Genomic DNA, 17,099 nt, shown 5'->3' on the forward strand with positions numbered 1-17,099 from the left:
TGGTATTTAGCAATAACAAGGCACACGAATTTCAAGAATAGGTTTGGATCTATCTTATAACATTGCACATCCTAAGGTAAAATAATATAATTGGACCTGATCTCTCTGATGATGGAAAGATGAATCTGGCTGGGGTTCGGAGCTAGCCAAATTCATCTTTTTAATTAAACATTTTTTACAAATTATTTTTCCCATATTTCATGAGCACTTTGATCATGAGTTTATTAATATGTAATTATAAAATATTTAACAACAAACTAGATACCGTTTTACTGCTAAAACTTTAACACAACAACAACAACAACAGCCTGTAAATTCCCACTGCTGGGCTAAAGGCCTCCTCTCCCTTTGAGGAGAAGGGTTGGAACATATTCCACCACGCTGTTCCAATGCGGGTTGGTGGAATACACATGTGGCAGAATTTCTATGAAATTTGTCACATGCAGGTTTCCTCACGATGTTTTCCTTCACCGCTGAGCACGAGATGAATTATAAAGACAAATTAAGCACATGAATCAGCGGTGCTTGCCTGGGTTTGAACCTGCAATCATCGGTTAAGATGCACGCGTTCTAACCACTGGGCCATCTCAGCTCTTTAAACTTTAACACAATCTCAATTATTTACATCTGGAATGTAACTTCGAAGTGAGATAAGATTTACAACATGAGTGACAACATATTTAAATTTAAACTTTTTCTCTCACACTTTGGGATTGAAAATTTTAACGTTCAGGTTAAATTTGATTGCAACGCTTATTTGTAATGATAAGGTACCTTCCATCATGCGTCCACCCTACCATATGTAAATAATCAACAGAATAAAGCAGGATATTGGTAGAAGTAAGTGAAATTAACAAGCGATTGTTTCTTAATTCAATACAAGCGTAACATCATGCAAAATAAGTATTGTAATTTTATAAACTCGTGGTGGTTCTTTAATTATTCTTGTATCAAACTATTTCAATCGTCTTAAGACAGTTAAAATTCAGAATGTTTATATAAATACTCTTTTCTAATAGCATTTTAATTTTCTCTTCAAGCAGTAAATGTCGTTTGGCACGAAGAACACATTTTCTGAAGGGCTTTCATGGGATAGCTGCCAACAAAGTTCATTGGATAAATTAAGATCAAGCACAAAAGAATGAGCTACTTCAATAGAATTAAATGGGTCGATAGAAATTATTACAAGTTCCTCCCAAGACAGGTTTATTTCGGAACATTAAGATGAAATCTTAATTTTATGTAAAAATCCTATTGGAATACCTGCACTTATATTATACGACCTAATAAAGTTTCACAGCTGCATTAATAGTTACTATATCTCCAAAGCTACAGTATACATTATCCGTAATTCGGATTACCTTTTTTTTTATTTTTCGTCGTAAAATTTATAAAATGGATTATATACATTGCGTACGTTAGAACGTAATCATTTTTGTAAATTTACGAAAATATAAAATTCTTATATTAATAGTATATATCAAATAGTAATTTCAAAGGTTCAAAAATTTATCATATAATATTATAAATTTATATATTTTTTTTAATTTATTGTAAACTGTTCAGACTTTTTCAAGGTTTAAATTTGAGACCAAAAGTATCATCATTCAATTCCCAATAAATATTTAAATGCATAAGTAATTAAAGTCGGGTTCAGCTACAAACCTTTTTCAACCATACCCACATTCTCATCTCATCGTAGACGCCCTTCAGTTTACTCCGTATCATATCATGACCGCGTATCAAATTGTCCGGCTATCGTATCCCATATCGTATCAGAGCGCATAACATGGCTACGTATTATTACCCGTCGACGAAAGTGATACCGCGATCGGATTGGGTAAAGGGATACCAATGGATCAGGCTTTAGAAAAATAAAATTACTTTCGAAATCAAACGAGTATTGAATTATACTCATGAAAAAATATTACCTTTGCGGTAAATTCACGGATTTTACTATCAAATATGATAATAGAACTTTATATTGAATACAACTTAATTAACTTATTCATTGGGTCAGTTATAAACTTCGAACTTAATATAAACATTAAGATAGTTAACTTCCGCAATTGAGAAGCTTAAATCGCTCTTAATTGAAACTATTTGTAGGAAATTCTCTAGATTTACTTTGATCTTCCATTATATATAGAATTGTATGAGAGCTAAAATGGAAACGTCGAGTGTCGATAGGAACAATTTTTTTTATTCATTTACGTCACATAAAAAATAGTCAGATGTATTTAAAATAATATAATTGATAGAAAAAGGTGTTAAGGAATTTTTGGGGGTCCTAAATGAACAAAAAAATAATAAGATAAAAAATTGATGAAAAAAACTGAAGACAGAATGTTGTAATGTTTCATTAATTTAAACGACACTTTAATGCAAGCAAATCGAAACGTAGCCGTTGCTTTTTAGCCGTTATAGATATTCTATAAATATAACGATCCTGTTCCGTTACGATCGAATTTTGATCGAAATAGAATCGAGAACGTATTGCAACCATTTTAATTAGTAAAATCGCGCTCAGATTATAATTTCAACAAATCATGAGAACATAAAAAATATTTTAATTAGAGGCGTGATTTTTTAAATGATATCGCTTATCGACTAACTTTTTCCCCTTAAATTTAAGTGAGCTAAGGCAAAGGTAAGTAATAGTGAAAACGTGACTTAAATAATATAATAATAATTTGTGTAAGCGGCGTTACGAAAGCGCCTAAATTTTATATATTTATTAAAAGTAAACAACGTTTACGCTATATTTCTGCGCCGTTTTTTATCATTCGAAATTAATTATGCCATAGATATGAAAATTATTGGTTGTAGGGCTTTAGCACAAAGCCAAACCCAATCCCATCTGAGCTGGTACAACCCATTCATTACATATCTTACCGCCAAACAGCAGTACTCAGTATCGTTGTGTTCTGGTTAAGTGAGCCAGTGTTACTAAAGGCACAAGGGACGTTACATTTTAGATCCCAAGGTTAGTGCATTAGCGATTAAAGGAATGAAAAAAAAAACTTACAGCGCCATTGTCACATTTATCTTACTAATTGAATAGACATTAATTGTTTAATCTCACTACTCGGAAAAACTTATAATGATTGACAACGTGGAAAGGAAGAGAGGAAGAGGAAGAGCGTCGTCCCGGTAGAGAGACGCAGTAAAAGCATTCACAGGATAGGTCCTAGACTTGCCGATGAATGGCACAGAATAGGAATATCTGAAGAAAGGTGGTGCGAGTACAGGAGAGCCACACGCATGGTGATCACAGCCCTCAGTGATGAGGAAACGGCTAGGAAGACTCGGCAAGTATTTATTATAGCATGGTATCAAATGCTATTTGGTTACACATGATATATAATTCCATCCAACACATGCGTCTTCCATACGTATTATACCTTCTCAACCGTCGAGCACGTGATGAATAATAACTTATTTCATACATGAGAACTTAGTGGTGCCTACTCGGGCTTGAAATCAAAATCTTCGGTTAGGTGGTCTAGCCTCAGCTCTCACCATTTATCTCAATTACTATATGATTTAATAATTACGTTAACTTATAAATATGTAAGTCACGCTCATAGTATATATTATAATTAAGGAGACATCTCTTCTGGCTGGTTAAGTAACGAGCACAATCTTAAGTTAAGCACGTATATAATTAATTCTGAGGATCATGTTGCTGTATCAAAGGCTGTTATTGTTAAGTTTCAGTCTTAATGACGGTTGTATGGCGGGGAGTACCTAAACTGCTAAAGTTTTATCGTAAACCACACCCATAAGGATTGAACGTGTTCTGTGATGTTGGGGGTCACGTTTCTTTTGATGATTTTAGTCAATTTTCTTCTACGACGATGACAAAGAGACGCTAAGTACGATCTTCAATTTTTCCGTCATAATATTGAAATAGTATTGCGATTATACCAACTACGTAATGGAATATCTTGCAGGTAGACAAAAAGTTTGAATCGAGATGGCCCAGTGGTTAGAACAAGTGCTTCTTAACCGATGACTTCGGGTTCAAACTCAGGCAAGCACCACTATATATATGCTTAATTTGTGTTTATAATTTATCTCGTGCTCGGCGGTGAAGGAAAATATCGCGATGAAACCTGCATGTGTCTAATTTCTTGGAAATTCTGCCACATGTATATTCCACCAACCCGCATTATAACAGCGTGTTGGAACATGTTCCAAACCCTCTCCTTAATTGGAGAGAAGTTTAGTATTTTTTTAGACGTTTTCATAAAAAGGGGTAGGTAGAGTATTAATGTATCACCGTATCATGAGAAATAATCACCAATCAAGAAGAAATCTTTTACAGCTTAAAAGTTTGAGAATCTCTTCAGGATGTTGATACCTATACCGGTTTTGTCATAACTTTCGTATGCTTAATTTAAGTTTATAATACAAATAGTGCTCGGCGGTGAAGAAAAACATCGTGAGGAGACCTGCATGTCTCTATTTTCAATGAAATTCTGCCATATTTGAATTGGAGCAGCGTGGTGGAATATGCTTCTAACCTTCTCCTCAAAGAAAAACGAGGCCAGCAAGGAGGCAATTTACAAGCTTTTCATGTATGTTATTTATAATACAATCATATAAAAGCAACTACAAAATAAAGGTCTTTCATAAATTGAGGTCCTATCATAAAACAGTTTCTATTCAAAGCTAAACAAAGTTGGAAAAGCGATTGAAATTGTAACGATAACATTAATATGGAACGATAACAATGATCCGTGTGTAGACGAATGAATTATTACATGCGTTCTAGTTTATATTGTAGTTTTTACAATAGATTTACTATAATATTAGTACATGAACTAGTTTTTACAACAAGTTATATGGGTATAATATTAAATAAAGCGACTATAAGTATGTGTTGTTCTCAAAAAATTGCTGATCAGTATTTGATGAAAATGTTTTGCTGGTTTTTGTTCCTTATTTTGTTTTTTCTTTTTTTTGGAAAACCTAATTTAAGATACTTCGATTCACTTAATGTGAAATATTATTGGTTTATGTAAGACTTTTTGATATCAAATGTTTGTGGATTGTATTATGCTGTTTGTCTGTTGTAGACGAAGCACAACTGACGCATTGCTTGACTTGAAATAAATAGAGGCGGATTAATAAATGGACCAATTTGAGCATCATTAATAATTATTTTATAATAATCTTTACATCCCTAATGCGCCTTTTAACTTGTAAATATATATAATATATTTATATTATATTATAACGCTTGGCCCTTGGAGTAGTGGTGCAAAAAGCTTCATCAAAAGTATAACACCTCGCCTCATTACCTCCACTGATCACAGGAGGGCTGGTTCGTTTTTTACCCCGAGGATCGGAATTGCGATTCAACATGGAAATGCTGCTAGCATTCTTGCCACCATTCCACGCAGTCAAGATTTGTACAGTAACTAGTTTTAGTTCATATTTGTATATATTTTGTATGCTATATTGTCTTTTAAATATCAATAAAAAATATTGAGCTCTCGACAAGAACAGACTATAAAGCCCTTGCTAATATTATAAATTTTCATGTTTATTTCTTTGCTGGTTATCCTTCTGTCACACAGTACTTAGAGGGGATAATTAATTTGTCAGAACGGGGCGAAGGTTAAAGTTGGAGCTAAGGGACGCAGGAAACTTCACATTTAATATATTTAAAGCTCTAAAAAGAAGGATAATTCACAGTATACATGATTCTAAAGTATCTGTGAGATCGGATAGATTGTTAGGTATATTTAAATCTAAAATAGGCCATTTTATAAAATTTTCGAACACAAAAATAAAGTAAATTAAATAGTGGAAAACCTCAATAAAACTAAAATCAAAATATTGTTTATGTAAGTAGTACAAAATGATTTTTGAAGTCAAGTTACAGTGTCAAATCAAATGATAATGAATCTTGTCTCGAAATTAATAAATACTAAGACCATACATTTTTATCATAAATATAATCTTATATTGAGAAATACGCATTATTTATCAATATTTTTTGACGGGAGATTTAAATTATTAAACTTTAATTGCTTGAGAGAGCTTTTTGATAAGAATTTATTATATTAGAATATAGATGTATATTGGAAACTATAACATTTCCAACGAATAGAAAGGATACCTAGTCTCAATTTCTTAACAATCAAAAATCACGTTTTCTAAAATTTCCTTCATTTCCGAACACGTGATAAAGTGTTAATTAGGTAGGTACTGAAGTTAGAAGCTTTTTAATGGAAAAACTCGGAACTAGGTACCGCCCGCGTTGATTTAGTTTTAAACTTCGTCACTCCTTAATTATTTGCTATCACGGTTGTCGACAAGATCAAAACTTTATTACAAATTTACTTAAATATTTTTTACTGTTATTAAGATTTAACTTTACAGTGACAATTTTATTTGTGTATTCAGGAAGAATCTTCAACAGCAAACGTGAAACGTGGTCCATGTGTACATGAGCCAAACATTATAATTTCGTTAATAACTTGTTGTTATTTACATAATTAATTTAAAATAAATACAATGTTACTAATATTATAAATGGGATTTTAATTTTGTCAGTCTACCTACGTCTACGTCTGTTGCTTCTCATGACCAAACCATTGCACCAAATTTGATAGGTTTGAAGCAAAGCTTACACTCAAAGAAAGGTCAAATGTTACTTTTTATACCTCATATCTGACAACCAACTAAAACAGGAGCAAATCCGCAGTTAGGAACTTGTTTTATATCATAACCCACATTTTATAACAAGTATGAACAAAAACAATATTAAAATAAAATATAAAGTAAATATATTGATGAATAAACAGCGTGTATATATACACTGTCGTAAAGTATTGTAATCATTATAAAATATTTAAATGCTGTACATTTTATTTAAAATTATATCGTGTGATAATTTTAAAATATAAATTTTCATTACCAGCTTGTTAATATACATATCGTTTTAAAAGCATGTTAAAATATAGTGTTTTATATAAAACGTGTACTTTGATGTAAATTATTATTTTATAATATTATATATTACTTGAAGCTCATATTCAGAACGTGACCAAAACAGTTGAAAATATGTCGAAAATTTGAACAAAATTAAGAATTATAATAACATACAATCATCTGTGCCCTCTTCGTACAAATAAAAGCCATATAAAATCGTAAAATTATTTGAAGCCTTCATATTTAAAATTATAAAATATTGTCATGAAATTAGGGTTTAAAATAAAACTCAAAATAAATATTATTCACGTAAGCTTGAACAGACAACATTCTAAAGATGTCTTCAGACGGTGGTAAAAATCAGAGTATTAATAACATTAAATGCTTAAATATGTACATACATATATGAACTAAGACTAGTAAGTAACTACAAAATATGAAACGGTTTTTACCGCTATACCTAGATAGTTTACAATCAATTCTTTCTTATTTCTTACTTTAGTTACCAATTGTATATTGTATCTATTTTGGAAGACTGTGGCATTATTGAAAGTACACCAGACTCAACATCACGTTGTATTTAATGATGATCAATGAAAATAACGTTAAAAATCGAATAAATATTTATATAAATACAATTACTATCCTAATTATATTTATAATTTTTTTTATGGTTTAGGTTTGCAGACGAGCATATGGGCCACCTGAAGGTTAGTGATCACCATCACCCATAGAAAATGACGCTGTAAGAAATATTAACTATTCCTTACATCGTCAATATGCCAACAACCTTGGGAACTAAGATGTTATGTCCCTTGTGCCTGTAGTTACACTGGCTCACTCACCCTTCAAACCGGAACACAACAATACTGAGTACCGTTATTTGGCGGTAGAATAACATTAGTTATTCTTTTAAGGTACCACCCACTCATTAGAGTGGGTGGTACCTACGCAGACGGGCTTGCACAAAGCCCTACCACCAAGTGATTTTTGTCACGATCTCTAATATTTTTGAAAAATTAAAACCATATAAACATGCATATCATTGCTGGTTGGACAGTAAATATTTTAAAAAACCAGATTTATTTTAATGATTTTAATTTGAATATGATGTAATTTAAAGTTTTAATACTAAAATTTCCAAGTTTTCACTTCTGTAATTTCAGTCCCTGCTGCCAAATATATATTTTTCTTTTTATTACTTTGAAGTATCAATTATAACTTAGTTATCTCATTATTTTGAATTTTCAATAGTTCTTATTGTGAAATTCGAGATAACTGCTTTATAAATAATCTTATTAGATAATACAGCATTCATTATAAGATGCTTGACTTAATAATTTGCCGTTCTTTAAATAACAGAGATTATTACTTGAAGGTCCTCAAATACATTATTTCGACAGTTATTCTAAACACGTAACATTCATTAAATTATATTCAAATTGACGAATCCGGCGAATTGTTGACATTTTTCTTTTACAGATAAATGCTTATATCAAGAAGATAATTATTTGATCAAAGTATTTAGCTTGTTACATTTAAGGAAATATTTACTATTTTTAACTAATTCTAGATTAGATTTAAAATTAAAATGGTTATTTTTATTATTATAGTTATTTAAAACGATATATTTAAACCCACAAACTTCAGTCCCGTTAACAAGACATTCGTAGATAATGTTGAAATATCGAGCTCTACCAAAAAAATAAAAAGCATGGTAATTATCGCGTTTTAAATAACTGTAATAATAAAAATAATAACTGTAATTCTATATTATGTTAAACGAATATATTTATTGAAAACTATATAAATATAATATCATTTGTATTTATATCTGTTTTATGTATTTCATTTACATCTACGTCTTTATATTTATGTGCAAATTAATACTTATAATTGCAAATTACTTTAAACGGTCTCAGAATCCTCGCTTTTGAAAAAAAAAAGATTTGACTCAGGTTGGTCGATATTTTAAGAGTCCTACAGAAAATCGAACCTCAAAATATCACAATCATCAGTCCATTTTGATTCACCTCTGTTTGACATAGACTTTAATCGTGCTGAGAATCTTTAAGCAAGCATGACTGAATTTAAATGTAATATTTTGTATAATTGTGAAGGTATATTTTAGTTCTAAACCTTCTCAAAAGCGAAAATAAATATTGCAGATGTGTGAAATTTACATGTTGTTATTTGTATTTTTATTGTAATTCTAATTATGCGTGTGTAACATGTTATATGAATTTGTAAAATATAAGCTATGGAAAAAGACTGCACATGTTGATATGAAATTTTACCTCTTACATCTTCCCGCATTTTCATCGTCGTTACTTGAAACATTCGTGTAATTTTGCTTCATATCGTTGAAAAGCCCGAAATGAGAAAAATAATAATTACAACGTACGGATTCCATACGTTAACCAAATGTCTGACATTTACACGTAAAAAATCATCGTTGAAAACAATTTTGTATGAAAGACAGTGTATATAATGTTACTTCTCATTTTGAAAAAAAACTAAATAAATAAACAAGTTTTCAGTTTGCGTTATATCATATATATTAGTAGATAAATACTAATTAAAAAAAATATTGCCATTCTTAAAGAAATATCATGAAATTCAAATCAAGGAAGTAAAAAGTATATAAAACATAGGCGCTTATGTCATTCTAACCCTTCAACGAATTTGTATGTATAAAATATTTCATACGCATAAAAATAAATTAATGAGAATATATAATATTTTTGTTTTTATACAGACGTAAAGAACACGTTAAGAACAAATGTATGCAATATATATCTTCAAATATAAATTAAGTTACAGCCAGAAAGTCACCATAATTTTTGCTAGTATTCGTGTTTCTAGGTTTATATTTATCCGCACAATGTAACTAACGAATTTCGCGCTATTCCTTTGATAATGAACTATAGAAATATTTTACTCAATAAGATAAACGAGCAAAAATTTAAATGTTCTAAAATGTAAATTCGTGTTCATTAAATGCAAAATGGTAAAAAAAAGTTTAAAAAGCGGTTGGCGCAGGGTGATAAAGAAGTCATTGCAGTCGCTCCCCGAAGGATAAAAATTACCGTGAAAGCCCGCAGAGTTACCATAAAACCAAGCACGCTCAATAATTTTACGCCAACTCATTTAATTTACATAGAGTAAGATGGGAAAAAATGCATTCGAACTTTGCCATCCATAAATGATCAACTAAATTATTATAGTATATTTGCATAACTAGATGTGATCGAGTCAGAGTAAGAATACAGAACAAATTATTCATGTGGTTTCAGTGGCCAGTTACTAATTTGTTGTTAACTCATTTATTTTTTCATTTTCATATCTTTTTTTTCATAATGTTATCCAGTTATGAATTTAAACTATTTATTTATATATTTATTGTAACAGTTTTCAAACTTTTTTAAATTTACATTTTATCCTCCAAATTTAAAGCACTTCGATTTAAATACATTCCACTGAATAATTTCGGCTCACATAGGAAAATTTTAAAGGTAATATACATTATAGTAGAGTTGAAAATAATTTAGTATTTTGTAATGTTAATGTTTGAATTATTTTTGTTGTATGAAAGTTATTATACATACTTTATACAATTTATTTAATTAAATTAGCTATGTGCTTTTTAATTTCAAAGAGTTATTGTTGTAGCCTATGTTATCTTATTACATCAGCTTTATGCCTGTAAAATTCCTGTCAAAATCAGTGCAACGGCTCCTGAGATTATACGGAACAAACAGTAGAGACAGACGGACAGACAAAAATGGTATAAATGCCATTTTGGTATATGTACCGTGTTTAGTAAAAAGCTGTTATAGAAACCGTAAAATAAATAAGGACGTTGCTTACAACGTACTTTTAATTTTGAATTTAAAGATATGATCTTGTAATTCCCAATGAAACATAACATAGTAAATATTGGCTAAGAAACATTTTTTTCACATTATATCATTCAAAGCTCTTCGTTCTCGCTCTTTCAAGCAAACTTGAACTTCAACAAAGGATATAGGCTTCTTTTTTGCTTTATATGATAAACAACCACAAAAACGCAAACGGAGCCGCTGACAACAACTAGTTATAAAATTAAAACGTTACATTTATTTAAAAAATACAACAACTCTGACGCATACCAGTTGTAACATTAAGACAAAACACAGTGTTCTAGGTAGAGTAAAATTCTATGTTTGTCTTTATTTTTATATCGAAAAAAAGTTGTAAACACGTAATATCCCTCATTCATACTTTAAAGTATTTAACTTTAGTGGTAGAATATCTTCTATTATTCTATAATTAAATCATTTTGTATAGCAATACATACAATTTATATAATAGGTAACACTGTTTTTATTAGATAAATATTTTCCAATTAAAATTCAATAGAAATCTACATGCAATTAAATTTGATTAAGTTTGGAGTCTAGACTGCATTTAAGCCTCTTGACTGCAAAAGCAGGCTTAACTTAAGCAGTCCTGTAAATTGCCAAATGGTTGATCAAGGCTTGTAAGCTACACAATGGGTTAATTACATTCACATTGTAATTGTCATCTAATATACCGTATTCCTTAATTGCATTCGAATAACACTCTAATAATCGTTAGCACACAACTATACATCATCATCATAATTAGCCAATGTTCTACCGGGATAATACTAGACCTATTAAATATTATACATACAAAATTATACGTGTGTCAAGATTTTTTCGAACATGGAATTACATAAATAAATTGAAAAGAGAGAGAAAATTTACGTTAAAATCTGGGGTAGTAGTCACTACAAACACATTATTCTACCGCTTAATAGCAATGTATTTCGGGTTTGAAATGCTAGGTTTTTACACGTGTCTTATTTCATAGCATGTGTAAGGAATAGTTAATAGATCTTACTACCTATTGGCCGTGGTATTATACGTATACGATAAAACCATCTATTTTAAAGTCTACATTTTTGTGCATGGTAACACAACGTAGTAACATAAAAAGAAGACTATTGCCTCAATCGATGACCAAGTGACTAGAACATTATCTGAACAAAATAGTTTCCATGCTTCATTTGTTTGATTTTCTAATTCATTACTTTCTCAACTGCGAAGTAAAACTCCATGAACCACGCATGTGTCAGATTACTGAAATTATGCCACATGTGTATCCGCTAACCGACGCTGAAGCAGAGATGTGGAATACAATTCAAACCATCTGCTCAAGCGCAAAGTCCTTTGCTTAGCAAAGGGGCATTAATATGCCGCTTCTCTTGCTACATTTACTTACTCGGGTTAACAGCCTGCCCTTCATCAACAACGTGCATTGACAAATGAAGCAACACCAGCAAAGTCGCCGATAACTGAAACAAAGAATAAATAATTTATTTATTACTTAATAAAATTTAGAGCAAATAAATAGTAATGTTTTATTCGCTATAAAATTATCTTGTTCTATATCTATAGCACCCGCGTATTTGCTAACGTAGAATATGATTTTTTTTTACATATTAACTTTAAATATTTCTTTGACGATTGATATACAAAGAGCTCTTATTCCTTCGTTTCCAAAAAAGTATATGTCCTTTCTCAGACTCTACACTATTTGTGTACAAAATTTCAATCAAATTGGTTGAATGGCTATTGCGTGAAAGTGAGTCAGACAAGCAGAGTTACTTTCGCATATTATTAGTGTAGATTTAGTTTCATTTGAAATAGTAAATAAATAAACACTTCTCGCTAAACTTTTATAGGGTATCTACAGATCTACACCATACCTATATAAAAATACGTTCACTGTAATATGGGCTAGATAAATAAATATAATAGATAATAAATATCTATCATTCATGAACATGGAACCCGTTACATATTTACATTGTAATGAATTATTACGTGTTCATTGTGACAACGAATCATTAAATGAAATACTACCCTACTATAACGTAATCGGATCAAATGAGGTTTTATAATGAAAATCAATGAATGTGTATTTGAAAAAAATGGGTATCATTAATTTTAGTGCCCTATCTTCATACATATAAAGGTGGCATTACATAAAAGTTTGTATGTAATATTCTGAATATAACAAAAAAAAAACAGTCAAAAGACATTAATTGCTTTTGGCGGAATTTACACCACGGCGTATGAAACTTAAGGTTGAACAACATTTTGAACACAACAATTGTTTTACTCTCTATTCACTCCAAGTATATACCTAATAATAATTTACATTCCATATATGACATAGTGGGATAGATATCAACACAGGCCTTACTACTAACTTAATATTCATTTCAGCATTCTAAAAAAATCCAGAAGTATAATAATAAAACAATTCTTATAACACTGTACACGATTATAAAATAATACGTAAGTATTCACATAGGATACATAAATATAATTGCATTATATTATTTTTATACGTACAATTGAAAAAGAGTTATCGTCTAGTGACAATTTTTTTTAAAAAAATCTACGTAAACATTATAAGTTTAATATTATAATTAACCTAATATTGAGCCTTGTAAGAAGCCTAAGTAAATAAAGGGCATTTAGGTTTTAAATTAATAAAACATATCTTGAAACAAAATTGTTTGATGTTCAGCTTTATACTTGATTGAAATTAAATCCACCCGAATTATATTTTATGTATGTTAAGTTCTTAAAATTTTAAAAATTAATAATAAAATCGGCTTTGCTACGATTGCGTCAAAAATAATCCCTTTCTGATTATTACAATAGAACAAAAAGCGTTGAATAATAACCATTCATTCGGATTAATTGAACTGAAATTCTTTCCGAATATTTTTCGAACAATGGGTGTTGATATCCGTAATTAAATTGTGACATAATAAATTAATTTAGTCGGAATCAATTTGACCTAAAAAAATTAGAACTTTATTTAAATATGACTTCAACAGAAGTTTTAATTCCAGAAATTAATTCGCATTTAATTCTATATAATATTTTTTAATTCAAAATAATTTAGATTTATATAAATACTTAAATATTCAATATTATTGATAATTCAAAAAGTTACGTAACGTTACCTTGAAGGTCAAGAGCTTGAGTGGTACAGCTCGGAGTAATTCTTATTGCTAATTTAATTATTGAACAACATTGCTTTAATTAAAATTAAAGCTAAAATAAATAAACAGAACCAAATCTTCGAAATGTCGCATTACTTTGAGTAGAGACAGAAACAGCGATTCGACTAATATGTGAGAAATGTTTACAGCTGTGCATAATAATGTTTTTGATTCAATATCTAAACTGCACATTGAGGGTAAGGTACTAAAATTATCATGTATTGTTAAAAACATTTCTATTTGGTAATTTAATCCAAACTATAAAAATAATAATGAACACGACGATTTTGAGTCGTTATATTTGAACTACACAACATTTAAAAAGTTACTAAGTAGTGCTGTATTTTGGAATCGCAGTTATTTTTATTAAACAAATTTGTTGAGAAAAGTAATTAACATTTAACTGTCAAATTGTATTTGTATTTTATTCATTAAAAACAATCAATATTAATTATATTTTAAATATAGAAAATGAGTAACTGCTAAGTTGACTTGACGGTTCTTCTCGGTAGAATCTACTTACCGATGACGATGACGATTTAGAAGTGCTTGTAAAAGCTTACTTGAATAAAGTATATTTTGATATTCATCTTAATAAAAAGTAAACAAAAGACAATCTGTAATATTCGTAGCAATTTCAAATAATATTAAAATGATCTTACATTTAGTTTTTTCCACATAAAAATCGGCAAAGGAATAAATTACAGGTCAAGAACGATGGAGACTTAAGGGTACTTTAAGTATTTACAAGCGAGGTACATTTTAACTCGTTTTTCCTTTCCGAAGTTTGTTCTAAGCAAACAACTAAAATGTGTGGCCAATGTGCAGTTGAATCCAGCATCGTTGCCGAGGTAAATTTTATTTTGTAGTAAACAAACCGTGAACTTTATTTTATCCACATTCGTTTGCAGTTAAAAATGTGAGGGCCACAAATTTCGACGGTATTACCTGTACGGTTTTAGCCTCGGACACAGTGCATTTTCGGAGATTTGGTTTACCGTATAAAAATTTCATTTTTAGTGAATCGTTACTTTTTTTACGAAATGTATTTCATGATGTTAATTTATATGTACAATCGTTTATTATATTCATTATAATATGTTTGAAGAACATGATATAGAACGAAATTATTTATGAAGCGTTGTATGTATTATGGATTCGATTAATTATTTTCGAACACTACCTAACCTTTCTTATAATTTTAACTAAGCCTATAAATAAAAGGTCTATATCATCGATACAACTCTTTTTTTATCTTAATCACCGCGCATAATTTTTTTTTTATTTGTATTATTATGAAAATTATTCGTATTTATGATATGAAAAAGAGTAAATGAAAATTTTATTGAAAAGGTACTTTGATATCGTCATATAACTTCATTATTAACACTTTTATGAAATTTTATAAAAAAAATGTAACCAGTTGAAAGTGCAACCGACCTCGTCCTTTTTCACAAAATAGAGTACAAAACTGTTTTTTATCAAGTCCTACAATTTCCTTTAATTAATGGCAAAAGAACTTTATTATTATATTGAAAATTTCTTCTAAGGCCGTATAAATACACCTTAACGAGGAAAATATTGAAATTTAATTCTTGTTTTCACAAGTAAATAGTGTTTTTATTGAACAAAGGTGAGTATTATTCATCTGTAGCTTGTAAAAGCCTACTTAGATAAAATAATATCATTTTAATTCTTATATTACCACCCGATGCTAAGTTTCTACCACCATGTACATGGTAGCTGTAACAAATACTAAGCTAACTTAGAAAGTATTTATGAAATTATTTAATTATTTAATACTTTTGAAAATTTTTCCTGTGTGCACGCGGGTGACTTCAATACCTGTTTCCTGAACTATGGATCTTACCATAAGAGCACAATAGTCGATGAAAAGTCAACTTGTATTGACTCTTAAGTGCTATAAATTTTCTTAATTTTATCCCAACTGCTCAATACTAAACAGTACTAAATCCTTTCAAACATCTATATCTCAATGAACAAGTCCACTACTGACTCATAGTAACTCATTTCTTTATTGAAGGCCTAATTGGTCTTGCAATGGTAAATTTTCACTATACCGAACGTACACACATATATGTATGTCCACTAACATTAAGCATGCACCTTGATGTTCGAAAGAACTAGTTTTTTTTTTAATAAAACACAAAGCTTAATCGATGTATTGTAAAGATCCACTCCAAACAAATATCTACGAAACAAGCAAATATTGATATTGAATTCCTTAATAAATATTTAAATATTAAACCTCAATAAATGATGTTCAAAAAAACCTGTTTCTATGGATTCTTTCATAACTTCCACCGGATACATTTTCCTTGTTCACAATCACTATATATCCTGTCAGAAGGATTCTCTTTCTCAGCCAATTCTATTGTAATTCTACGTTAGCCTTCATATGATTTCACCTATTAAGCTATTACTTTAAGACACCGTTTTTCGGGTGTATTTTCTAATTATTTTAAGCCTCATTCTTAGTCTTGGAAAATCGATGTTTTTATTGTAGATATAGGTTGGCGGACGAGCATATGGGCCACCTGATGGTTAGTGGTCACCATCACCCATAGACAATGAAGCTGTAAGCAATATTAACTATTCCTTACATCGTCAAAATTGCCACCAACCTTGAGAACTAAGATGTTATGTCCCTTGTGTTTGTAGTTACACTGGCTCACTCACCCTTCAAACTGGAACACAACAACTGATGAGTGGGTGGTACCTACCTAGACGGGCTTGCACAAAGCCCTACCACCAAGAAGTTTATTCAAATGTTTCATTTCTGTCTTTTCATACAATAAATATGATTCATACAATCTTTTCTGGATACGATGGTACCAATTGCTATTTAAGAAGTTCTTCTTATCAAACGTAACTCTTGTTTTCGACATATTTACATGAAGTTCACAAATTTATTTTGAATCAACTAGCGTTGACCTTTACCGCAGCAACTGCTACTAATAATGACTTAACAACATTAATCCAATACTGTTAATCCTAAGAAGTTGCACGTCATTGTAATCTCCAAAGCAAATTGTATGTT

The 17,099-nt window shown here is 30.1% G+C and overlaps 1 protein-coding gene across 1 annotated transcript in view; it reads right to left on the reverse strand.

Annotated features, from left to right (window-relative positions):
• Positions 1 to 17,099, reverse strand: part of LOC124535255 (suppressor of lurcher protein 1) — a 311,311-nt gene that overhangs the window by 230,262 nt on the left and 63,950 nt on the right. Inside the window, exon 3 of the mRNA XM_047111390.1 lies at positions 12,238 to 12,310. Within this exon, the coding sequence (XP_046967346.1) occupies positions 12,238 to 12,310 (73 nt within the window). The remainder of the gene's footprint in view (positions 1 to 12,237; positions 12,311 to 17,099) is intronic.

The sequence above is a fragment of the Vanessa cardui genome, chromosome 14, assembly GCF_905220365.1.
Source record: "Vanessa cardui chromosome 14, ilVanCard2.1, whole genome shotgun sequence".
Classification (NCBI taxonomy): Eukaryota; Metazoa; Arthropoda; class Insecta; order Lepidoptera; family Nymphalidae; genus Vanessa; species Vanessa cardui.